This window comes from Chinchilla lanigera, unplaced genomic scaffold, assembly GCF_000276665.1.
Source record: "Chinchilla lanigera isolate Chin_1 unplaced genomic scaffold, ChiLan1.0 scaffold00048, whole genome shotgun sequence".
Lineage (NCBI taxonomy): Eukaryota > Metazoa > Chordata > Mammalia > Rodentia > Chinchillidae > Chinchilla > Chinchilla lanigera.
This window is the reverse complement of record NW_004955449.1, coordinates 6,218,764-6,246,015: the sequence shown is the minus strand read 5'-3', so window position 1 is coordinate 6,246,015 and position 27,252 is coordinate 6,218,764. Positions and strand designations below refer to the sequence as shown.

Below are 27,252 nucleotides of genomic sequence, written 5' to 3'. Positions count from 1 at the left end.
AGTTTGGAAAGATTTGGAGATGTCAACTAGAGAAGCCCTGGAATACTGTAAGTTAAGTTTGATGGAAGAGTCTAGTCAGAGCTCAAAAGACCAAAATGCTGATAGGAATACTGACAATAAAAGCCATTTTGATGAGGTTTCAGTTGCAAACAGGGACTCCATCATCAGTTAGACTACAGGGTGTGCACATTACATCTCGGCAGAAAATTTGGTTTCATTTTGCTAGTGTTCTGAGACTGAAATTAAGAGTGGTGGACTAAATAATTTGGAGGTGGAATTTTCAAGGCAGCCCAATGTTCAGGCTGTGGCGTGGGTACTGCTGGGTGCTTTTAGTCATATCTACAGTGAGAAGTAGGGACGAACAGCAAAGCTGAATGATTTGAAAGTTTGAAGTTTCACCAGAAAGAAATCATGTATAAAGTTGAGGCAAAAAACAGCATGGCTACAAAAAAAGAGATTGGCTTTTTTAAAAAAGCTAAGTACTTTGCATCAAGACAACAGAAAAGATGACTTGAAGTCACCTCAGGAATCACCAAAACCCTACCCTTCACAGGAACAAGGGTACAAAAACACAAACTTTTATTTGAAAAGAAAGTCTCAGATCCCCTGCTAAGGAAAGGGCACCTAGGGAACTGGTGGATCGGTTTCACCATCCAGAGGCCACTGTGGCCATGAACTAAGGTGAGTTGGTACTGCTCAAGCAAACAATCCACCCTAGTGTCACCAACATGGTGCTGGATTTGTAGGCATGCAGAATGCCAGAGTTATGGGGTGATGGAGGCTCCTACCAAGATTTCAGAAAGCTATGCACCCAGAGAAGGCAGTGAAAGAAGCTGTGTGACTGAAGCTGAAAATGTAGTGGAGACCCTAGAAGTTAGAGATGCCAGGAATGTGGAACATCTGCTGAGAAAAGCCACAGGTAGTGAGTAGATCTACCCCAAGGCAGTGGCCATGAGTGGATAAAACTAGCAATACCACAGGGAAGGGCTGCCTAAGCCCTTCCAAGTTCCCATCTCTCCACAACTTGTCCCAAGTGATAGACATGCAACTTTAGGATTTAATGTTTTCCTTGCAGGGTTTCAGTCTTGATTTAATCTGATTCCTTTCTAGTCCCCTATGCCTGCCTTTTAGAACAAGAATGTTTACCTGTGCCACTGTATGTTGAAAGTATTTAACTTTCTTTTTGATTTTCACATTGGCTCATAGCTAAGGGTTAGCCCTGACTCTCAAGGGAGATTTTTGGACTTGGACATTTTAGCAATGCTGGAACTGTTAAGGCTTTGGCAGCTTGTAGAGATGGACTAAATGCATTTTGCATAACAAGATAAATATGAGTCTTTTAGGGACCAAGAGTGGACTGGTATAGTTTGAATGTAGGATACTTCCCAAATTCTCATGTGTGTGCAAGATGATTGGGTCATAAGAGCTCTGTACTAATCAAGGGATTCATCCATTAATGAACTCATTCAGTAGCTGAATCTACTGTTAAGAGGTGAGGCCTGATTGGAGGTTGGTCACAAGAGGCATGACCTGGAAGAGTGTATCCTTTACCTCTCTCCTCTCTTCTCTCTGCTGCCTGGGTGCCATGGGTTGAGCACAACAATGTAGGTCCTACTCATACCACTCCATTTTTCAGTTGAGACAACCAAGTTTTGAAAAGAATGGGTAACCTGCCTACTGTTGAAATGTTATTGGACAGAGAGGTACCATAAATGGAACCCAGAAAGTCTGGCTTTTTAGGTTGTAGTTATATAGTACTTGATATATATGACCAACATGGATTTCACATATGTACGTTTTGAAGCTTAAGAATAATACTGAATTTAAAATATTGCTACAGTGACACACATGCCCCTCCATGACTTTCCCAGCCATTACTATGAATTCTACATTTACCACCTGGTTACTTTTCAAAAACATTACCTCAAATGTATATCCCTATATTACTTAGTTTTGCTTGATTTTAAGATGTATAAAAATGGTATCATTCTGACTAGTCTTCTGTAGTTTCTCATTTTCACTCAAATGTTACATTTCTAAAACTCATCTGTACTATTTACTTTCACAGCAATACAATAGCCTAATGTATGGCTATGTCATATTTATTCATTCTTTGTGTAAGTTTATCACAGTGATTTTGTGCTAATAATTACAAACATTGATGTTTCAGACATTCTCATGAATGTCTCCCAGCACAGTATGCAAGTGCTTCTGTGGATGTGGCATTTCCCAAGTGTAGAATTTCTCTGACACTTTCCACTCCCAGTCACTATTCGTAAGAGATGCAAAAAAGGTCTACATCCCGACCAAAACGTGGCCTTGTCAGGTTTCTCAGTTTTAGGTGACAGGAATAAAGTGGTACCTCATTGTTTTATTGATTTATGCTTTGTTAAATACTGATGGTGTTGTGCATCCTTTGATATGATTATGAGCCATTTCTTCATCTGGGAAATATATGTTTTTGTGTATTTATTATGTTCATTTTTCTCCCAACTTGAGAAGTTCCTTATATATTTTAGATACCAATCACTTGTCCATTGGTACTTCTTAAAAAATATCCTTTCCCAGTTTGGGATTTGTTTATTATATTAATGGTGTCCACTGATGAACAAGTGTCCTTAACTTTAATGCAGCTGACTTTTGACAGTCTTTATGGATAAAGTCTGAATTTTATTTTTAAAACTCTTCTGTGGCCCAAGATAATATTTTCTTTTTGTAAAAGGTTTAAAGTTTTGTCTTTTAAATTAACTTTTTAATTGGGGGAGGGGGTTATATCCATGGTGTAGAATATAGCTTTTACATGGATGCCTACTTAGAACTATTACTTAATAGAATAGTTTCTCTTTTCCACCCAGATCTATAATATATCTCTGTCATATGTCAAGATAGATAGAGAGAGAGAGAAGTAGATGATTGATAGATAGATGGATAGATAGTAGATAGATGGATCAATTAATTTCTGGTTTATTTCACCAATTATATGTTTATCAGCAAAATCAAAATGTCTTACTGTGCTACACTATGTATTCTTCTATTAGTATATGTTTGCAATACATGTATTTTACACTCAGCTTAGGAAGTTGGTACATGTACAGAATATAGCTTGTTTCTTTTTAATCCTCTTCCCTCCTCCTCTAATTTCTCTTTCCCATTTTCACACTATTATCAATCTTAGCTCATGTTTATACCTTCAGGCTCCACTTTTCATAGTCAAATTTAAAATAATTAAGTAAAACATCAGCATAAGGACTAAACAACAGGTTAGACACAACTCGCTCCTTCTGCTGCAGATCTAACAGGCACGTTTGTCCACAGGCGCTCCCACACTTCCCACGCAGCACACCACTCTATTTCAGCCCCTGGTTTTTCCCTCCCACCCATCCCTTCTCTCCAACTCTACTTTCAGTGAGATCAGAAATGCAAAATAAAATATCAGTATTTAAGACAGAATCTACTGTGAAGCAAGAAGGAGGAGGCCTTGTGCGCAGTCACTCGCCCAGTGCTGAAGAGCGGCTACAATGTTGCTGATAAAATAACCAACTTATTTTGTTTCTCACATGGACAGAGTGCAGGAAAAAAAAATAAAACAAGCAAAAGTCTCCGTTAAAAATGAGCAATTTTCTTCCTATAAATTCAAAGAGAAGTTTTCAATAACTATTTGAAATCCACTTTTCAGTTCACCTGTTCTAAGGCTCTTGGAACTTTACCCATGATAAGTAGCTGGGTATGATGAGACACACCTGTATTCCTAGCTTCTCAGGAGGCTGAGACAGGAAAACTACAAGTTTGAGGCCAGGCTGGGCAACTCAGCAAGATCCTGTCCCAAAAGGAAATTTTAATTACATAAAAAGTTGGGGTTGCAGCTCGGTGATAGAGTATTTACCCAACATTTGCGAGCCACTGGATTCAATCCCCAGTGTTGGGGGAAAATGTAACATGCAGTGTAAGAGCGTTTGCTATCCTGAATTCCAAGAGGAAAAAAAACCCGCCCTCCCTCCTTCCCTCCCTCCTTCCCTCCCTCCAAATGCGCCAAGACATAGGGACTTCATTGAATCTTTGTCGGAGGAGGCCTGAAAGACTTCCCCAACTCCCTGAAGGACAGAAGAAGTCCCATCACATTCGCTCCTCTGGTCAGCATCACCTAAGCACCTGTTTTATCACCTATCACAGTAAGCACCGAGGACAGCAAACTAAACAGGACGGCCCTGCTCTTCGGTGACTCGCAATCCATTAATTCTCATTTCTGTCATGCAGCATTAGCTTAAGTGATTTAAAAAAAACAAAACCACTGAACCAGGAATCAAAGGAGGAATATAGGTCTTAGTCGCTGATTAAAAATCCATTCAATCTCCATAGAACTCAATGTCTCCTCTCTGTAACAGGACAGCAGGATCGGACCAGTGGTCTTCAAAGTGCACACTTGGAAATCTTCATGTTCCTTAAAAATTCCTATACACAAAATTTTGGACTTCCAGGGGTTTTGGGTTTTTTTTTTATGCTTTACAGAATTTGAACACCAGTGCTTTCAATCACTGTTTCACCGTCTTGTTTACTTCATGGCTCATGCACAAATGGTGACATTTACACAGCATATTGGGATAAAACTATGAAGCAAGTCACATCAGTTGGCCTGCAGAGTCACCCCAGGCCCTGCCCAGAGCCTTGAGGGACAAGGCCATCAACACCTTGCTCAAGTGTTCCCACTACCCCCAGTCGCTCAGTGTGCTGGTCACAGCTGGGAAGCTCTGACTGAGAGCACAGCTAGGGTCTCTCCCAGTTTTAGAGATCATTTATAATTTTGACTCCAGTCCACTTAATCTTTGTGTAGTTTCCATTAGAAAATTTCCTTTAAAATAAGCCCAAAACTGTTTCCCAACCTTTTCTTTATGGTCTACATACAACTCTCCATCCCACTTTACCTCTAGTAGCAACAGGCTACTGTCACATACCTTCCCAGCACTGTATGTAGAGGGATGATAAGGACCTAATTAATAAAGGCACGAAAGTCAAGCACTCTGACAATACATACACCAACTTTACTAATGAATGTAAGAGCTACTAATACAAAAGTCACGCTTTAGGAAGATATTGCAGCTCTGCCCCACCGTAGCTAGCAACCGGTGGAATGCTAGCAAATAGGGTCTATGTCAACAATCAGGAATGGCTACTCCAGTAGTAATGAAAAGAGGAAACTAGAGGGGACAGGGAGAAAGGAAGAGCATTGTCTCAAAGGCCAAAATAAAGGGAGAAAAGCAGCAGATAAATACAGACATTTCAGTTAAACGATCTAATCATAAAGCAAGGCGATCAAATAAATAGAGCTCACTATCAAATAAAGTAACCTTAGCAACATGGCTTCCTTCTACCCAGGAAACTGAATAGAAGTCTGTCTCCATCATTTGCAGCACCTGCCCTGCTTATTAAAACTAAACCCTGGGGTGTGTTAGTTGGCTTTTCATTACTGTCACAGATACTGATATAATGAGCTTTACAGAAGGTTTCAGTCCATGGCCATTTGGCCCTGCTGCCTTTGGGCCCGTGGTGAGGCAGAACATCGTTGCACAGAAAACACAGTAGAACTGAGCTGCTCACATTATAACAGTGGAAGGACAGAGAGAAGAACAGAGGGGAGGGGAAAGGTAGAGGGAGGGAGACTGGAATCCTGCAATGCCCTTTAAAGGAACACCATGAGGGACTACAGGGTCTTCCTGCCTGATAGGCCCCACCTCTGAAAGCTTCCACCACCTCCCACTATCACCATCCTGGGGAACAAGCCTTTAACACACGGGCCTTCAGGGGCAATTCTAGGTTCCAACTGAGCGTGGGTCATGTCCCCATAGCTGCTGAACGTGGCTTTCTGGGCTCAGGGCATGGGCATCGATCTGCACAGTAAACTTCAAAACCACTGACTAGGGCATTGAGTTTCTATGAGGAAAAGGGTATGGGTGAGTATTTTGGGGGGAGGTAAATAAGAGAAAACTAAGGGGAACCTCACAGAAATAACATCCTATCAAGGGAAACTTTGGTGAAAAGGGGCTGCTTTAGATATATTCATTACTGAAAATGTTTGTTTTTTCCTGACAGATAAATTCCTGTAACTGTTAAAAAATGTATGTGTGTGCTAAATAGGCAGCCTCCCTATTTGCAGCTTAAATATTCATCAGTAAATGAAGACAATAGAAATCTTACAGTTAAAGCAGAAATAGCCTCTAAACAACCCTCAGTACCTGAGGAAACCACAAAGACTAGATGTGCTGGCAAAAGCAAGGATGAACAGTTTTATCTGAAGAACAAGGTTGTTGCTGCTGGGTTGCTGTGCTCCGACACAGGAAGGGAAAATAAAGGAGCAGGATGAAACTCAACAACCTCAGACATTAATTTCCTTAAGAAAATAAAAGGCAATTCTCGCGTGGCATTTAAATGCTTCCTTATGCTCACCTGTATGACACTTAGCTCCTCTTTTACAAAATGTTTGCTGATTCACAATGAGAGGAGGAAGAAGTCCCCCCACTCCCCCCAAAAAAGCATGTATGGAATCCCCGCAGCAGTCCAGATGCTGCTACAGAAATATCTGATATAAACTGTCACATTTCAACGTCGCAAAAACCACTGGAGGTTGGGGAGGGGAGAGAATCACGGCGCAGAGAACCTGGGCGACCCGCCTGAGGGCTGAAGGGGCCAAGGGTGAGTGAGGATGGGACCTGACGGTTATACTTCTTTTAAATGTTCTAGGCAATGATTTCAGAAAAAAAGAAGAGTGGCCTTCCAGACTCGTAAAAGTTACAAATGGTTAAGATCGTAAGGGATCTAAGCCAGGATGCTGGTCCGTAACCAAAGCAAATAAAACCGGCAAAGTTCAGCATCAGCACTGGGTGGCACTAGCCCAGACCGCCGACGCCAGCCGTGCCCAGCACCCGGGGAGCCTACGTGGCTGACACGGAGCCTCCATTACGAGCGTTCTATTGTGAGGAAAATGGCTTGATCACTGCTTTCAGGCTGGCAGCTGGTTTATCATTTGTTTGCTCTGGACAGAAGAGATTATGGGGACAGAGTAATGGGAAAAACACTCCGAACAGCACACGCTGCCTGTCCCACACTGAAAATGATTCCTTGCCCGAGAACAGGCTGCAGACCCGAAGGGCTCCCTGCACCTCTCACTACCAACAGCTCTTTCCTAATACCTTTAATGGCTCTAAGAGTTCAGAATCCCAAGTTGGGACCTACATAATAGCCTCCCTATCGATCAGCTTTAGTACATGGTACATCCTAATCTCTCCTGGAGTTACTGAAAGTCTCAGGGTTTCAAAACTGCCAGAAGATCTAGAATTTTTCTACAAAATAGCTAACTGCAGATCTGGGAGGAAAATGAAATAAAATAAATGCACACAGATAGCATTTCCATACCCAAAGTAAATAATAATATTCAATATCATATAGTAGACACTGAATTAAGCATATATATTTCTCTCTCTCTCTCTCTCTCTCTCTCCCTGCCCCCCTCCCTTTCTCCTTCCCTCTCTCCTTCTCTGTGTGTGTAAGAAACATTGTACAGAGGAGAGATCTGAGACTAAGGCTTGAATTTGAATGATGAGTACGCTAGTAAGGCAATATCCATAAATAATTATAAACCACAAGCCATGCATAGCGGTGTGCTCCTGTAGTCCCAGCTACTCAGGAGACTGAGGCAGAAGGACTGCTTGAATCCAAGAGTTCAAAAGCAGCCTGGTCAACATAGGAAGATCCAATCTCTTTAAAAGATGTTATAAGCCATATATTCTTTGACCAAGCAATTCCATTCCTACAAATATACCCTAATAACATTGATGACATTTGTGCAATAATACTTGTACCTGATATTCACGGTGAGATTGTCATAAAACAATGATCTAAATGTCTATCAGGAAGGACTTATCACTGTAGTCCTTCTTGAGAAGAATATTATACAGCCATTAAAATCATTATATAAATCTGACATAAACGATAACAGTAAGTAATCTGCAATGAAACTGCCTTAGCCTACTTCTGTTTTCTGAAGCTCTTCTGAGGAGGGACGGGGCTGGCACTCCCAGTCAGCAGGACCAGTGGCATGTACAAGAAATGGCCATGTGGAGAACTAGAGTACATACAGGAATCTTATTTGGGGGTTCTGGTTTTTACTCTGGAAATCAGTGGGGTTTCTGCGCATCATAGAGGAGGCCCCGGAGGGTGCAGCTGTCACTCAGAACTGCTCTATGAGCGACCTGTCTCAAGAGCTGGGGTTGCTCCTACCCTTCAAGCCTAGACTTGGTGGTCCCAGTTCTGGAAGCAGAGCTCTTCCTGGACCCTTCCTCTGTCAGCCTCCTGAAGTTTTCCACAAAACCAGCATTTTCAACCCACAAGAGGCCCTTTTGGCCTTAATAAGACAGGATGTTCCCAGTTCAGCCCCAATTTACTTACTTCTGCAAACAAAAGGGTTATACAACAGCCAAAACAACATCAGGTGGCCTTTTAAATTTGGGTTAAATTACAAGCTGTTGTTTGCATTGCTTAGCTTTATTATTGCTTTGTAAGCTATAGGAGGATTCTTTTACTGTGAGAAAAAAATAAATAAAAGTCATTAGAGACTTTACTAAATCAGTACTTGAAACTGTCAGAAGTAATTCAATAGGAAGCTTAATCAAAGTGCAACCTTAACTGGGTCCCTTCCATTTTAATTTGTGTTAAAACTATGGAATGTCCACTTTTTTAAATTTCTGGTTTAAAAAAAAACAAAATTAGTCCTCAGTCTCTATTAAGGCAGTCAGATTTGCTGGATGCAGTGGTACATGCCTATAATCCCAGCTTCTCAGGAGGCTGAGGCAGGAGGATGGCAACTTCAAGGTCAGCCTGGGCAACTTGGTGAGAGCCTGTCTCAAAATCAAAAGGGCTGAGAATGCGGCTTCATAGTACAGTGTTTGCCTAGCACGGACTGAAGAAAAAAGTTTTTTGAGTGACCCCCCTAAACGAACAGAGCTGCTTCCCATTATTATTTGATGAACGTACAAACCCCTGCAATGCCAGTGACCAAATGACCCCAAAGAGAGGGTCAGGGGAGGAAGGAGGGGAAAATGCTTTGCTTCCTTCCACTAAGCGATGTCTTCATCTCCCCAGGATGCACAAGAGGTCCATCACCTCCTATATTTTTCCTCTTCCCTTCTCCAAAATGTCATACTCATTTTAAACATTTTCTGGTTCATGATATAGGAAGTTTAGATTTCCCCTAAATAAAGGGAAAAGTGATAACCCAAAATTAAAGAGTACTAAAATGACTTTAAATCTGTGGACTTAAAATATCTTTATTTTACAGATTTGGAATACCTTATTAATTAAACATTGGAATTTAATTTAATTGGGGGAAATGGGAAAATTTGTGTGACCTCAGCTAAGAGAAAAAACGATAATAGAGAATACACCAAGTGTTAGGACCCAGATCTTTGCTATCAATCAAAAGTAACCATAATTCACAGAGATAGAGCATTTGGTAAAGTTCAACCATTCTACTTTAGGATCAGGTGCAAAGGTGAATTAAGTTAACTGGTTCATCTAGGATTCTCAGGAAGTTGGTAATGATAAAGGGTTTTAATGCTAGGATCAACTACACCCTGAGTCCCACACTTGAAATGCAAGAATATAGGACCAAAAAAAAAAAAAAAAGTAAGACCAACTGAAAAACATGTTACTAGTCTCCTTTAAAACTAAAGTAGGAGAAAAGGAGAAAAGAAGGAAAGGAAAAGAAAACATATATATACACACATACAAGATACCTAAGATAATTGTACTGCTAATTTCTATTAGTTCATTGAAAGGAACGGTTTGTGCTTATATTGTTTGATCAGTTTTGCAGGCCTATATTTTATAATCTGGGCAGCTACTTTTTATTTTAAAGATTAAAAGACTAACAAAACAACAGTGAAGACAAAATCAAAACAACACACAAACAACAAAAGTGATACATGACCTCAAAACAAAATGATAGGAATTAACAATGGTTGCTACACTACTTACTGTTACCTTCAACGAAGTAATCTGAGCAACTGCTTTGATGACAATAATATGCAATATAATAACCATTGTTAACTTCCTATTATCTTGGTTTGAAATTGTGTATCTTCTTTCTCTTTAAAATAATTAATTAATTAATTAATTGAAAAAAAGAAAAGTAGACCTGCTTTATCCCCTCATATCCACCCATCAATTCCTACCAGGTTATTCCCATGATTCCACGGCCCTGGTTCCCTAAGCCTCAGTGAAATGAGAGTTAGTAACTGAGCAAGCCAGCGCCAGGCACCGAGGGCCAGGGAGTAACACAACACCCTCCTTGCTCCCCAAGACCTCAAAGGATGGGATGGAGGGCAGAGTGTCAGGAAATACACTACAGACGACACCAGACCAACACGATTCTGCCCAAGGCCCAGGGCAGCCTGGGCAGAGGGCAGGTGTATGAGAAAGCTATGCAGAAGAGCCGCAGGTTTGAAAAGGTACAAGTTTGGGGAGACGGGGGACTCCTATATAGTGAGACTGCCTTTGTAGAAAACACATGGGGTTTCTCACACGCGTACTTTGTACTGGTGGAAACACAGAACTGGTGATTCTAGAAAGGTGTGCTAGAGGGTGACACAAAGAGAGATCAAAGGAGAAGCTGCAGAACGTACAAAAAGTGATCAAAACTACAGTGAACGCTTAAATTTTAAATATTTATTATAGTAAAAGACATATTGCCACTAACCCCCCACAAAATTCTCCCCCTCACTTTGAAAACAACTTCCCAGTCTTTCTTGCCACTTCCTGAAGCAGTTCTGGAAGTCTCTCTTTGTGTGTGAGTGTCTTCGGTTGTGCTGTCACGGCTGCCTCGAGGTCCTGAACTGATTCACAGTGGTTTCCTTTCCCGGTCGTTTTGACTCCGGGGAGGAGAGAAGTCACATAGTGCCAGTTCTAGTAAATAAGGTGGATGGGAACGCACTGTAATGTTCTCAAGACCCTGCCTTTCAGCTGGCTGGCACTTGCCAGGAGTAGTCACTGTGTTTTTGATCACACCTTATAAAGACACTCAGGAAAGAGGACCTCCAGAACTGCCTCAGAAAGTGGCAAGAATGACGGAATGAATGTGTTTGAAATGGGGCGAGGGGGTATTCTGAGAGGGATTAAAGGCAAGTGTCTGTAATAAAATGTTTCTAATTTAATATTCTGATCCCCCTTGTAAATCATAGGGAACCTTTCATGGTCCCTGCCTTCCAAGTGGCATGACTTCATCGTATACGTGGCAAGTTTTAAAGTGCTGAGAAAAAAACTACTACGTTATGGTTCTGACAGATTCAAAAAGGCATTTGCTCTCTGCAACGCTAGCCAAATTCCTTTCCATTCTTGCTGGTTTATCTACCTTCAGAAGAAGCGGCATGCGAGGGTCAGGAGCTGGGAGGCTATACAAAGGGCAGCTGCCTTGCTGGCCGTGTGGCCCTGGGGGGTGTGTTGCTAGAGACACTCAGGGAGCACAGACAGACTGGTGGCAAGGTGAGCAGGCAGCCGGGGGACTGCTCTCAGGACATGCATACAAAGTGAGTTTCAAGTAAGTTAACTCATGTACACGAGCCTTCGGAAGAAGCAAATTTCCCAAAGGCAAAAATGAAGCACGTCATGCATTTGAATATGCAGACCGCAATCACCCAGCTAGCTGTGAAATAAAGTCACGGACTCTGCCTACTCATTTCCAACAAGACAAAACAATCAGTCCTCCACCGAGAATGCTGTAAAATCAGCATCGCTTAGAAATCTCTCAGAAACTCCATCATTGTTTCTGATCTCCAAAAGTGGACTTTCAAATCTGTAGAAGTTTACAAAGCTCGGTGTTTTTAACAGATACTTCAATTTAAAGTTACACACATTTCCCCGGCGTCAGAACCAGCAAATCACCATTTCCAGAATGGATCCTTCAGCTCCCAGTCAAAGGCAACCAGGAAGGGGTCACTAGCCCACAATATATGCATCTTTAAAACACCTCAATGCTCCTGTTTCACTGAAAATAACTCCTTGTAATATTTCCTCCCAATCTGTCCTCTACCCTTGCTTCCGCCTAATTCACCCCAGCATAAACACCAATCACAGTCCTCACAGCAGGCACAGGACAAAAGGAAGAATCTACAGCCTCAAAGGCTGATGTAAAGCTAGTAATTTCTATCAAGCCTGAAATGAACTATTCTGATAGCACCCCCTAGCGACCAAAAGCACTGTTCTCACCAAATGACTTCTGTTCTAAACTGACTTAAGAAACAACACATTTCCATTTTTAAATTTATGAGAGTACCAATGAGTTTATACTCTCGGGAAAGCTGTCCCAGTTACAGTTGTGGTTGGATCGGTAACTTTAACCTCTCCAGTGTACTGTTTCAAGTTCTAAAATGAAAATAACACCCTCAACCACCACTGTTCTTCTCCCTTTGAGTTTGTGGGCTCCTCCGCACACAGCGCTGCTTCCCAACAAAAGGAAAGAGTACAAAACACAGAGCTGCAAGAGCACTGCACTCTCCGGCCCGCTGAACTACCCGGAGACTTTATATTACACCCATATATGTGTAGCAATGGCCACAGATGGAGGCCTACTGCTCCTCCATAGTTGTTACGTACTTGACTCCCTCCCTCCTCTATTTACCCAGCTCTGTGAGAACTGCAGAAGCCAAAGAACATTCTGAAACTAGCCTGCAACCCCCTGCAAACTATACATTTCTACACAAAATCCTGGAACTATTAATTTGTCCACAAATACAAAATAATGAAAGCTCTCCAACCCTGTCTTCAAAATTGAGATTTGTTTTTGACATGAATTCTGCAAAACACAAATGTTAAGTTACTTTGTTAATAAAAAATATATACAAGATAAATGCAAATTTTTAATTTAAAAATGGTGATAGCGAGAAGTACATTACCCTTTAATCCCCTGCCCAATAAAATAACAGCACAACTGACTAAGGCGGCCAGTGTTCATGGCTTGGTAGGGAGCCAACATATTTTTGATTCCTTTACTATGAAGTAGTCTGATACATGCAAAAACCCAAAACTTTTGCTGACTAAAAACTCATTGCTGCCCTCTACCGGGCTAATTTGAAACAACACAAAACTTTCACTGAGCATTTGAAATCACCTAATTCCTTCTCGGGTTTCTTGAGAGTGTGTGACCTTCAATAGCTTATAAACTAATTCCAAAATTTCAGGAGGGAGGAAGAAATTCTTCAGAAATTCAGATGTAGCTTCCCTCTGTTTCATCTAAAAGAACAGACTAAATAGCTTTGGACTCTGCCAATCTCTGACAATATGGCCTTGGTCAAGGTAATTCCTTCCTAGGTCCCCATCTTCAAGTCTATTAAACTGAAAATTGTGAACCAGGAAATATTTAGGATCCTTCTCCATTTTAAAGTTTTGTAATCCTTTAAGGATGGTTTGACCTTCTCTGAATATTTGATTTTTCTTTTCTACCCATATTTTAAAATTTTTAATGATTCTTAATAATCTAACGTACCTCGTGAACTATCTTCTCCAACATATGTCATATTCAGGACTTCACTGACTGCTATAATGCTGTAGTAATTGAGGTAAACGTGAACCAAGTATCTAGCACAGTGCACAGATGTACACAGTAAATGACCCCTGCGTCTCCCAGCTCCATGACCTTTCCCACACCCACGGCACATATGCTGTGCCCATCTCCCGGAGCACTGATTCTCTGCTACTCTTCGAGTTTTGCATGCCCTGTGATGCATGCGCTGTGTTCCCCACTGAGAAGCACGTTTCACTGCCTGAACTATATCCTGTCATCTGCCTGCACCTCACTGCCGGAAGCGGGTGTCAGAGCAGAAGCAGAAATAGTAATAGCAGTGATGGTGTCTCCCATAGCAGTAGTGATCATAAGAATTATAAAAAGTTAATTAACAACACTGCAATAACAAAACTAGTAATAAAGACAGCACATGCAATTATAAAAATAATGAAATGTACTATAACGATGACAACAAGCACTCACTGACTATTTTGTCCCAGTCACTGTGCTATACACTTCTTGGCAGTTGCCTGATGAGGTCCTCCCAAACATACTGCCTTTGCCTTTTATGAATGAGAAGCTGAGCTTCGGAGAGGTATTTAAAACCTGGAATGCTGCCAAACTCATACCGGCCATCTCTCTCCCCTTCAGAATCTCCAGCACGCTTATTTCCTCCGCAACTGTTAGAACCCTGCCAAACTCCCCAAGCTCCTGCAGCGACATCGGCTCACAGCACCCCCAAGTGGCCATGAGTGGCATGGACACTCCCTCACGTGTTAAATGGTGGACAACTCACTCTGAGAATGACAAGTACACCTCCACTTTACTACTTTGGCGACTTAACTCTGCTTATTTTTGTCCACTCTTTTTTCCTCTCCTTCCTCTTGAGGCAAGATTTACTAGGAAGAGCAAGTAACCAGAAATAAGAATAGGGGCTCACCCATGCCTCTTAGCAGCTGTGAGACTTCCTGGGCAGGTCCTTGTACAGCTCACACTTCCATCTGTAGAGTATGATAATGATATCTGCCCTATTTGGCTTCGAGCATGATTGTTTGGAACAAGTAAGAAGCAGACATGAAAGTGACCAGAAAACTGTGAAAGAATATTTGCTGTGTGCATTCAATTCCTACTACACACACACCCTCTCACACACCCTCTGCACCTCCCATGGCAGAGCGGGCTTGCTGCAGGGAGAAAGCCCTGGTTCTTGGCCATGGCCTGCAACTTGAGAGGTCAGAAAAGAAAACAGCTGAACAGGTAACAGCAGTGAAGTAAGGACAACAAGTCTTTTCTTTCTCGCATGGGCTTCTGCGGATTTTCCTCCTTTCTATCTAACACTAGAGAAACAATCTCCATCACCATCTCCCCCACATCTCACTATCAGGCCTCTACTTACTCTCGATTTCAGTACATACCTGTACAACCCCCAGTGTGCTGGAGCCCCGATAACCCTTCTCCTTATCGACGTGATAGTCATGACAGCACTATGCACTGCACACCGGCTGCAAGTCCAACACAGGGCCAGACATCCTGCACAGATCAGTACTTGTCCACACACCAATATAACGCAAATGTCACTGCTCCGCTGCACAGACTCGGCTCAGAGAGGCTCAGCAGCTCACCCAGGGTGAAGTACAGCTCTGGGTATTGCTGTCTGCAAACTAAATGCAAGGACTACAGCTGCACTACCTCAGTCTCTTACCTAAACCTGACAGCCAAGAGCACCTTGTGGGCAAGATTGCTTAGAAAGCACAGGGAAATTCTATCACTGGCATGTTATGAATGTACAGTCATAAATACAGAAAGCATAAATATTTCCTAGAAAGAATCATGAGCCAATACAGTGAGTAACTTCACTCCACCTTTTGATATTTGTTCTGAATGAGTGTAATGTTAATGGACCTCTCCTACTAAGAAACAATGCTTGTGTTTACAAGGAAAAGGCTGGAAGGTACCACCTGAAACGACACCAAAGTTAACACCACCACTGAGCGGGTACGTCAGCATCACGTGCCTCCTAGTATGACACACCGGACAGAACACAGCGCCGCTTCTGAGGTCTCCTGTCACAAAACGCACAGTGAGTTTACAAAACAACTGGCCTATGTTCTCTGAAAGTGTCACAATTGCAAAAGAAAAAACAAAAACCAATCTGCTGCAGACTGAAGGAGGCACAGCAACTGAGTCATCCTGGATTGGCTCCTGCCCCAGATATATGATATCTGCGAGAAAACTGACAGAAGTAGCAAAATCTGATTAAGATTTAGAACGTATACAATAGCACTGTATCATTGTTAATACCCTGATTTTGATAACTGTACTACTGTAACCTGTGGCAGTGTTCTTGCTTTTAGGAAATTCAGATGGAAGTAGTTAGAAGTAAAAAGCATCTTGTCTGTAATTTCCTGTTTCTCATTTCTATAAGTCTAAAGATATGTCAAAATAAAAAGTAAAAATATAGGTCAAATGATTGATATACAGTATTCTATAAATGTGAATTAATATTTCTACCCATTAATTCCTAAGCACACAGGAGGATCAAATAGGGACCACAGCCTTGGGTCCTTAACATGAAACTAATTTTACAGACTGATATAAGAAATTCTGGGCCTTATAAATAATGTCCTGATCTTTCCAGTTCACAATGATTTTATCCAAATGCAGCACCAATACAATATCCCTTTCTCCTTGACCTAATGAGGAAGAATTCTGTTTAACTTTCCAGTGTGGTTTCTTTGTGCATCCAGGGAAAAATTCTCCAATAATCCCACTTCCTGTGAAAACACAGGCACCCATAATAACTGTATATTAAATTTTCTGACCTCATCCTTCTCTGGAGCCAATACATTCTTTGGCTAAGCAGCTGGCATTAACACAACTGTGTGGCTACTAGCTCCTTGCCCTTTGTCCTGCCATTTGTGGGTTTTAGGAAGCCACGGAAAGTCTGAACGTGATGACTCAAGGTTCATGTCACTAGCATAAAACTTAGACAACAGCCCACACTGTGGATTAAATGTTCCTACAAAAGATGCACAGCGTCCTAGGCATCTGCATTCCATTGTAACAGAATTCACCAAATGAAGCCAGTGGAGTACATGATAACACACTTCATGGTTAAGCTTTCAAATCCCAAAGGACAGCTGGAAATGAGTTCCTCGACAGTCGTATAAGAGGGAGTAATGGCTGTGAAGCCTTTTCTTTTCATGAACAAGGATAAGTGCAGAGTTGAAGTGATATAGCTGAGCTTAACTCTGTTGCAGGCATCATTATTAGCACATTCTCATATAGAACATATACAGTACCGTGGAATCCAGAAACACTGATTCTCTCATTATCCTTCAGTACATGCCTTAGGCTGGGGAGAATTTCTACTTCACAGATAGAAAAAATATTGCCAAAGAAAATCTAGATTATACCTAAATAATACTGTCTGTCAACAGAAGGACCAAGAATTGACTACATGTTCTATAGGAAGAAAAAATATCCCTAACTTGTATAAATTATCAAACATAGGGAAAAAGTCATTTCACATTGTAAGTATCAAGCCACATGGTTTGTTTCTATTTTATTTATTTACTGTTTTGGACACCGAGGAGCAATCTGGATGAAGGGAAGATCACCTACCCAACCAAGGCTCCCAACCAAGGCCTCACAGTCTGGCTGAACAAGGGTGTGATGGCTTCTAGCTCTCTCAGAAGAACTGTGCTGGTGGGGTGCATGGCACTCTGAGAGCAGTTACGCCACAAGCCACTATCTCTATTAACTATGAAAATCACTCATGGTAGAGAAAAGTATCTTTCAATTTTTGTTACCAAAAGGGAGGAGAAGAGAATGTTTTTATAACAGTAAGTTTCCAATCATCATAGTTGCCAACATGCTCAAGAGCTTCACCAAGAACCACAGTTGTCATTTAAACACTAGTACACCGATGGGTTCTCTGCTTCTATTTGAAAAACAACACTGAGAAGATGAAAATTAAAGTGCTGGCATCAAGTGGCCTCTGAGGAATAACTACCCCATGGAAGCCAGAGAGAATCAACTAGGAAATAGCACAGCAAATAGGAGGATAAGTAACAGAAGTCCATGAATGAAAAATATGAATAACACTAATGAGCCTGTGCCAACTTCTCAACAGAAGTTACTGAGACACTGTAAAAACCAAGGAAATGTGAAGCCATCTTATAATAAAGGTTTTCATTGCGCATGATGATTAAAATAACAACTACTTCCCATGGCTAAGTCTGCATGAGAAGTTTCCAACCAAAAACACTGTGGTTGTTTACCAACATCACAAGATAGCAGCACGGAGATGGGGAGGTTTCCCACCATCACCAGGAGTCCTAGGAGCAGGTGTACACCAAGCATTTGGGGGACTTTGAGGGATTGAAAAACATTTTCAAAAGGCCTTTCGCTGGCACGCTTGAGAACCTATGAATTCAGTCAGCAAATATTTCTGGGCATACACTATGAAAAAAGAAATGCACTATAATGGTGCATACTGCAAAGAATCTATAAGGAAGGAGTATAGTAAAGCCTGTAACCCAAGTGCCCTTAATAGAAGAAGTGCCAACTTCATGAAGCTAGAAAGCCAGGACAACACACTGCGAGCCACACTCTCCTTCCTTCAAGATGCTTAAAGAACTGCTGATATTCTCCCTTTGCTGCTCTATGCACTATTAAGATATCATTTTCCATTTGAAGAGTGAATGAAAAAATGAGGCTAAAGTTTAAGTGTAAAATCAAGGAGCATAATATCAGATGAAGACATGGTTGGAAAATCACGTCTCTTAAAACTCTAGCTGCTTATTGATTAAGACATCTGCAAAATCGGGCAAAGAACGCCTAACACACTGTGTTACGGTTTGTGTCTAGATGTCCCCACAAAGCTTCATGCACTCAAAGGAGGGGTTTTTCAGAGCTGGCTGGATCTAGGGTGTATGATGCTGGGATAAAGGGTGTGATACTGGAATTAAGGGTACCCCACCCTGGGTGTACTTAGCACCACTCAAAGGGCAGGCAGACTGGATACAATATAAGGGACAGAAAAGAGGTAGGCTACTGCTCTTCTGATGCTGCCACTGCTTGCTGCCTTCTGCCTGCCCGGCCATGCCATGCACTGTTTCTCCTCTGTGATACCCCTCTGCCATGCCACCATGCCTTGGAGCCAGCCAGCTATGGACTAAAATCTCTACAAACTGAGATAAATAAACCTTTCCTCCTTTAAATTGTGAGAGTCGAGTATCTTTCGCTTAGCAGTGTAAAAAGTAACGAAGACATACTGGTATGTAATATATACACTTAAAACAAAGAGAAAAGGGAAGAAAGCCACACCCTAAACAGAGTCTTCATTTTCTCAAATTGATGGAAGTCCCGAAAAAGTATAGGCTGTGTGGTGGGAACTACAGGTGGCTCAGTCTGGCTGAGGTTAAACATAAGGCTGGAAATTGAATTGTACTATAAATTCAATAGTAAGGACCTTAGCTTTTATAAGGTAGGAGCTATTTTTTACATTTCTACTTTTTATGTACTCTTGTGATTATTTTCGTTTAACTTTAGAAACTATCCTTGAGTATAGTCAGAAAGTTAATCTTCTAGAGTGTCTAAGGAAGATTAAAAAGGAAAACTGGAAATTTAGAAATATACTGCAATTATCCAGTTGAAATCAGAGCAGGAGCTAAGCGTGGTGCATGCCTGTGGTCCCAGCACCCAGGTAACTGAGGCAGGAGGATGGCCATGAATTTGAAGCCAGCCACATGTTATGTACTACACAGGCAGTTCCAGGGCCAGCCTGAACTATACAGTGCGACTCTGTTTCAAAAACAAAAAAACAGAACCAAACAAAAAATAGAGGAGAAAAAAGCTTCTGGCTCAGTGGTGGAGGGAAAGGTGAAGAGGACATAGCAAATGATCAGATGGAGCAGACAAGGTGGGTGAGGTCTTACTTGTGTGGCTGGGGGCTGCAGAAGAAATACAGAGAGCAGGAAGAGTTGGCTTGGGCAGGGGTCAGACTGTTTGCAATCAGGGCAACTAGGAAAGTGGTAGCCATTTAACAAGGAGCTGGAGGCGTAATGGTAAAGCTCTGGAGAGAAAGCAGATCTGGAAAACCACTGCAGCTATTAGGAAACAGCTAACAGGGTGAGAATAGATGAAACTTCCAACAATAAATAAATAAATAAAATATATATACACATATATATATGGAGACCTTTACAAACAGGCAAACAAACAAAAACAGCACAGTCCTCTACACAAGCATGCTATACAAACCAAGAGCTGAGTATATAGCTGTTTGCCCCTCTTGCTGATGCTTTTAGGCATATGATCTGTCTAGTTACTTTTCTCATTGCTGAGATAAAAAATACTCAATACCCAAAGTTAAAGCACAGGAAGTTTATGTAGCTCACAGTTTGTAGAGGTTTCAGTCCATAACTGGCTGGCTCCAAGGCAGGGTGGCATAACAGAGGGGCATCGCAGAAGAAAAACAGTTTATGGCAAGCAGAAGACGGCAAAGACAAGCTAGCAAGCCCCAAGCGACAACAGCAGCCTTTTTCTGTCCCTTTTATATTCTATCCAGGCTACCCAGTTTAGGGTGGGTGCCAAACCAACCAGTGGACTAATTTAGTAATCACACACCCTCAATCCCAGTGCCTTAACCCTAGCATTGCACTATGAAATCAACCCCGGTGTCACACACTCTAGATTCTGCAGCCTCTGAAAAGCCCCAGTTATGACCACATGAGGTTTGGGGGACAAGCCAACACTTGATCAAAAGGCCTGGGCCCAGAGTCCAACACCCCAGGAGTGTCTCCAGGAATCTCCCATAGCTGGCTGCCAGGAGTCTCCAAACTGATTAGGCATCTCCAGATTCTAATGTGTTGTCTCAGACAGAAGCTTTGGCCTTCTGTGCTTCCCCCTAGATGTGCCCCTCGATGGCCATGTCCCCTCAGAGACGTCCGGATGACAAACTTCTCTAAGGTCCATACAGTAATGCCCCTCCCAAGCCCAATGTTGAGATTGAAAATGGCCCCCACAAGTCTCAGACACACAGAAGGTGACTGGATCATGGCACAGTACTCATCAGCCAACTGACAAGTCTACAGCTGGATGTGCCGTTAGGAGCCTGGCTTGAAGTGGGTCACTGGGGGCATGACTTGGAAAAAGGTACTCTTGTCCCTGGGCCCTCCTTCTGTCTCTGTTTCCGGCAGCCATGAGAAAACCAGCTGTCCTTCCCAGGCCCTTCCACATGATGTCTACCTTGCAGCGCACAGACTTCGAACTGAACCCACTAGAAACTGTGAATGAAATAAACCTCTCATCTTTTAAGAGCTGTTGGTTAGGAATTTTGTCCCAGCAATGGGAAAGTGACCAACACATCCAGAAACCAGCCCATCCCAGAGTTCGGTTTGGGGAGAAGAGCTCAGATATCTTGCCCATGGGGGGTGGGGGGCAGGCGTCATTCCATTAAGAAGGTTTTTAAATCTGTTTGAAACAATTCTGAAGCATCAGCTAAATATATTTGCTACACAATCTTTGCCCGGAAGTTAACACTCAGTTACATATCCCTGGGTATGAGGAGCTGCCCTCTCTACGTGTTTCCTTGCCAATTTTATTTAGAAGTCAGACAACTCAGATTCCTAGCACCTTTGTCTGTAATTTGAAAGTGGGGACAGGGAGAACTTCTCTTTCTTAATGTATGACTAATAAAAATTTTTCAATCTAAATATTTAATATCATTTGAAAAGCTAAGCTAAACCAAACCAATGGTTACATTTTGTTAAGTTTCATATCACAATGAATTCCATAAATAACACTCTCACACAAAGCATTTAAAAATGTGAAGTGCAGAACGGAAGGTTTTTCAAGTGATCATGAACATGATTTACTTAACATGAGGCAAACTACGAAAGGGACCACGGTTCTTTTACGAGGGAAGAACTCTATTCCACAGGTAGTCAAATTACCTTTACAAACAAATGTTTTCAATTTTATCATTTCAGACTGTGTTTAAAAACTGACCCTTCCTCTTCTGAGAAACCTAGAGTGAAGCGACTCAAGGCTATTTTACCTCTCCGGTGTGTGAACCTCATCATATCCGTCTTCTAATCTTTCAGCAAAGCTGCTAACTGGGAAAATGAATCATCTGAATTTCACATTGTTTCCGCAGCCAAACATTCAACAGCAGACTAAGATAACCGAAAGGCAAAGGCAGTATTTATCTGAGTGACCACTAATCAGATACCCTCCACGTAACACATCCTAGGAAACTTTTTAAAATTTTTCTATGGGTTTCATTTCCATGGGCTTTCATTTCTGTGCGTTTCATTTTCTACGGGTGCTCCCCCAGGGTGGCTAGGACTAGTGACACTTACCTTCTTGGCTCTTTGGGCTATGTCTGGTGTTCTTGTGAGCAGCTTCTCAATCAGGTACTCTCTGTTCTGAAAAACAAATGATCCCAAGAGTTTAACACCAAATAGGATACATATAAATTCATACTGATTTCAAAATAGCAGATGTACTTGGGTTTTTAAGCATGTTACCTTGGCTTTCTGGAAGAATTTGCATTTTAAAAGTTCTGCTGCTGTGGGCCTGAAAGATCAATAATAAATTAGAATTGAAACAATGACCACTTAATAAAAACACTGCCTTGATGATACAACTTAACTTGAGTCTTTCTGGAGGTCCAATTTTAGATTAACAAAACCAGGAAGTAAATTAATCATGAGCTGGCACCAAATAAAACAGTGCCCATTTTCTAGTTCTTTCTAAATACATCTACCGCAAAACACACAAACTCATTCTAAGTTAAATGCTTGGGGCATGATCAATTTCCCATCATTCATTCTTACACTTCAAAAGTGAAATGTTTCTAAAAGGTGGCAGACTGACAAGTTCGTGAGCTAAACTCCCATATTTATTGAGAAACTTACAAGCTGCAATGTGACCATGTCAAACAAACTATATAGTTTCCTGTGCTCTGTGACTCCCCAGGAGCAGCAGCTGCCGCAAGGGGTCTACAGTTTGTGTCCACACTCAGTCTACCCTGCGAGGGAGCCTGTCCCAAGTGTACATGGACTACTGTTTCTCAGAGGGAGGTGTGATGTGATCAGTAAAATGCAAATTCACTCAAAAGCATTACTACCCAGGCCTGATTGTTTCCTCACGGGGTCATGTAACTCATTTCTCTAGCACATGGTTCTGTAAACTACAAGTTAGGTCAAAAGCTTTGGCTAGGTTTCATCAACCCTCTGAGTGCTCACATGATGCTAGAGATGGTTCTGACTTTGGCGTATTTCAGATTTTGGATTTTCAGATTAGGGGTGTAGTGAAGACTTCAGATACACCCAAATCCAAAAACAACCTGGAATCTGAAAGTTCCCAGCATTTTGGATCTGAAATACTCAAGCAGTGTCTCACAAAAATAGCAAGCATTTGTGACTGCAGCGTCTCATAGGCGGCTTTTTCACTGCTGGTGATGCTAGGTTTAACCACCTGGTCCCCAGGCTCTAACGCCCTTCTCAGTAAAGCTATGTTTTCCCCACTGCAATTAGCAAGTACTCTGTTGGGTAATACTTTGGCACTGTACAGATATCATCTTCCTGAAAACCCTTCCCATAATGATTTTTGCATTTTGCCTTAAATAATTATTTCATAGGAGGTGGCAGAATACTCATTTTCTACTTTAAGCATTTTGTTTAAACTGGCCTTTTCCATAAAGACTACTTTCTTTTATTAATATTTCCTCTAAAAAGTCAGCCAAATGGAGTGGGGATTGGGCTCAGTGGTAGAGTGCTAGTGTGGCATGCACAAAGCTGAGTCCAATCCTCTGCACCAAGCACATGCACACACACACACACACACACACACACACACACACACACACCAGGCAGGAAAACATCAAATCTAGAGTACAGCACAGTCGGGCAACAGGCCTGATATCTCCCAAAGGGGTCAGGGGGGAAACATGAGGGTGCTGTGCAAGACGACAACAAATCCCAAAGCCAATGCACCACCTGACTCTTGACTGAATGCCAGGCTTGGAAAGGCAGAAGTCACAAAAGTTACCGAGGAATAATTAGAGACGTGTGATAGCTGACAATTTTAGGAAATTACTATTCATTTTCTTTCTTAAGTACTGTTTATCTGGAAGTGTGTCCTTACTTGTAGGAAATGCAAGCTGAAATACAAGTCTTATTTACTTTCAAACAGTTTAATAAAATGTAGAGAGAAAAAATATTGAAAATGTTAGTAATTTTTGAATCTAGGTAATGATACAGAAGTAATCACTGCAATATTTTTGCAGTTTTTCTGTATGTTTTAAATTTTTCACAATCAAGACACAGGAGGGGAGAGGAAGTTTCACTGAATATCATTAGGTCGTCTCTCAGATAATGACTACCAGAAGTACAGCAGTGCTGTATCATACTGCGGCAAGAAGTAAAAGTTCAAAAGGAGTCCTCAGACTTGAAAGGATCAGAAACCCCTGCTTTGGAGCCAGGGAGTGCCACTAAAATGTCCCCAGGGACCAAGCCCAAGCATAAAAAAGAATTAAGAAACGTCATTAAGTACAAACTGTCTCAGTCTACAGGAGCCATGAACTGTATCTGTGTGCAAAGAAAATCTCTATCTAACTTGATTATTTTTTCTGCAAACTCCAAGTGGAACACTGTCTACAGGTGCCTCACAAAGACCCAGAGTCTCCCTCTCTACTACAATAAACAGCTGCGGGCTGCCAATTGTTTTGAGTAAATAAAGGCCTAACAACAGGTGCACCACATACCTTGGTAAGCTCATTAAATTCATGAATTTGTACCTACTTTAACAAGCACAAAATTTAAAAATTACAAAAAAATCTAAGCATTGAACATGATTTACCTTGGCTGTTACTTTAATGTACAGCCTTCCTGACTGTCTGCGATGTATTTGGTCTCCACTTACTCCATATTCACCCTCACATGCTTTCAGTATGTATTTACTGAGCACCTGCTATTTGTCAGCCTTTATGTTGGGAGGCAGGCGCATGATACAGAATAAGGACAGAAGGAAGCAGTGCCTTCTAAAACTAAGCCTGGCCGGAAAGGGTGAGTGTGCTGATAGCCTCAAACAGAACGAGCAGCACATCAGACCTTCAGGATTTTATCTGGGTGTCTGGACAAGGGCTGCAGAGAGAATGGGAGTAGAGCCGCTGTGCAATGGCTTGGACTTGCACAAGGAATCAAAATTTTAAAAGCAAAGAAGCTATCCAGCTGAGACAGTACAAACCTGCAGTGCAAGCAACCTGAGAGCGTGAGATGGGAGGATCACCTGAGCCCAGGAGTTCAAAGCCAGCCTGAGCAACAGAGCAAGACCCCCATCTCAGAGAAACAGAAAACCAGGAAGTCTACAAAATAATTTAGATTTGTTTTTTTAAAAACTGAGAAAAAAAACTTTTAAAATTCAGATGATTATCATTGTTTGGTCTGCAACAAGGCTGCATCTCTGCCTAACACAGAACAGTGTCCCAGGTGGTCTCTCTGCCACTGCGCCTCATTCCAACTCACCATCCACCGATGCATCCCAAGTTAGTGTGGGGGGGGGGAGAAGGAGGGGGAGGGGGAGAAAGAAAGAAAGAGAGAGAGAGAGAGAGAGAAAGAGAAAACAAAGTCACTCCTACCCTTTCTTGCCCATCCTCAGTGAGCTCAGGGGGCCTAAGATAAAAATAAATTTGCTAGACCCTCACTCCTTCTGCCTCACCTCCCTCATGCTTATGCACTCTCTCCTGCGAGTACACCATGCCCTCACCATCTCTTGCTCTTTGGTGACAGAGCACACATTGCTTTTCTTGCTCTAGAATGTTCCATCACCACTGGCGCACCTCACTCATCAGTCAAGACACAATTTGGATGCCATCCCCTTCAAAGATACTCTCCCAGTTTGCACCAGCACAATTCACCCCTCCCAGCTGTGCTCACACGCTCACTCTCCACCCAACTCCCCTTCTGTGTTTATCTGTACCCATGCCTCTCTGCCTCCACCCTCCTGGGTTCTATGCCCTTCCAAGGCAGGGCCCACACAGCATTCATTGTTATATTCCCAGTACACAAAACTGTTATCGCTCCATTTCAGGCTATGATCACTTAGGAGGGGAAAGTGATGCTGCCCCACCATGGGACACAGAACTGAAAGTCCTGCAGCATCAGAGTCTGAGAACCTGTTCCATGCAGTGGGAAATGGGAGAAAGATGTAACAGAAGTAAGACTTGAGCCACCAGAAAGGGGAGGTGGACAGGGGAAGCACCGATGTGGAGTCAAAACGCTCCCTTCTTTCCTCTGCCTCGCCCCCACTCTCCTGCACAGAAAGGGTCAAGTGGGGGATTGAAGTAGAGAGAAGGCTGGGAAATGCCAGGCATACCTTGAGATATAGGGCTGGGAAAATCTTTCCAGTCTCCAGCAAGGTCATTTCTATGGTAACCAAAACAATGAAGGGGAAAAGAACGCTGCAGAGAAAACCCCTTTCTCTGCCCTCCACTCCACCCACAGCGTTTATCGGCAATACAAAAACATGATGCTATAAGAAGTTAGAAGCAGCTTACAGGAACTACATTCATTGTTTTTTAACAGACTTAAGACATTAAGTTATAGGTCATTCCAACTCTCTATGGAGAATAAACAGCAGGTCAGTGATTTCTTTTTATGCTCAAGTTAGCTGAAGTGTTTACAGCTTTGGGGTAAAATCCCACATGTGCCAAAGTACCTCCACGAGAAAGTACGGGGGAAAGGGACTGGGAGAAATGAGGGAAGAAAGTGAAGGCGAGTGTGAGGAAAGGAGAAGAGCCTGCTGCCCATGTGACCTTGGGGGTTTGGGGTTTCAGCTTTTGTCTATTTACTTATTTTTTTAGTTTAACACTATAGTAACCAATAAATGGTTACTGGGGAGCCATCCGTCCCACCTGGCTTTTAGCACAGTACTGTAAGAGAAAGAATTCTGCATGACCACGCCTGTTAGCAGACCATGGCTGCTAACAATCACCAAGCAGTTCAATGTAACAAAAAAACAAACACTGTCTTACAAGAAATGTTAGAATACTACCAGCAAACAAAGCAATGGCCCAGGCTGAGACTGATGATTCAGTTTTAAGTCCTTCAAAACAATGCAGTAGTCTGCAAATACCAACATTCTCAGAAGAAAATCTCTTAAAGGATTCAGTTAATACATATGGATGAACCAAAGTCCACTGAGACTTAAAATAATTCCCAAAGGATTCGGAACAAATATGATATAGTTTAAATAGTTCCGACATCTTGCATTAATGAGTTCTAACAGCTCACTGACCTCAGGCAGCGCTGCTTTTCTCACTCCATCCTTCTCCAAGAAATAGCCAAGTCTTACTCATTTCTAACGGATAAATTTAACAGATAAACCCACCCTCGTATCACTCAAAGAAAATGCTGGTTCTTTTTACACACTGACATCCACACAAAACATGTAATCTACAAGATCAAGGCTCACTGTTTTAAGTAATAGCAAGATGTCTTACTGGGCACATAAAAGTAACTTTTTGTCTATCTTGATGCAAAACACAGACTTCCAGGAGACAAAAGGCTCCAACATGTCAGTTCTCTCTTGTAAGAAAAATCTCGGGGCTGGGGATTTAGCTCAGCGGCAAAAGCGCCTGCCTGGCAAGCGCAAGGTCGTGAGTTCGGTTCCCGGGACCGGAGAAAAACCAAAAAAAA

The 27,252-nt window shown here is 42.0% G+C and overlaps 1 protein-coding gene across 1 annotated transcript in view; it reads right to left on the bottom strand.

Annotated features, from left to right (window-relative positions):
- The window catches only part of Stk39 (serine threonine kinase 39), a 275,200-nt gene that overhangs the window by 141,910 nt on the left and 106,038 nt on the right, over positions 1–27,252 (bottom strand). Inside the window, exons 9-10 of the mRNA XM_005393429.2 lie at positions 22,081–22,129; positions 21,913–21,978 (exon numbers count right to left, since the gene is read on the bottom strand). Of these exons, the coding sequence (XP_005393486.1) occupies positions 21,913–21,978; positions 22,081–22,129 (115 nt within the window). The remainder of the gene's footprint in view (positions 1–21,912; positions 21,979–22,080; positions 22,130–27,252) is intronic.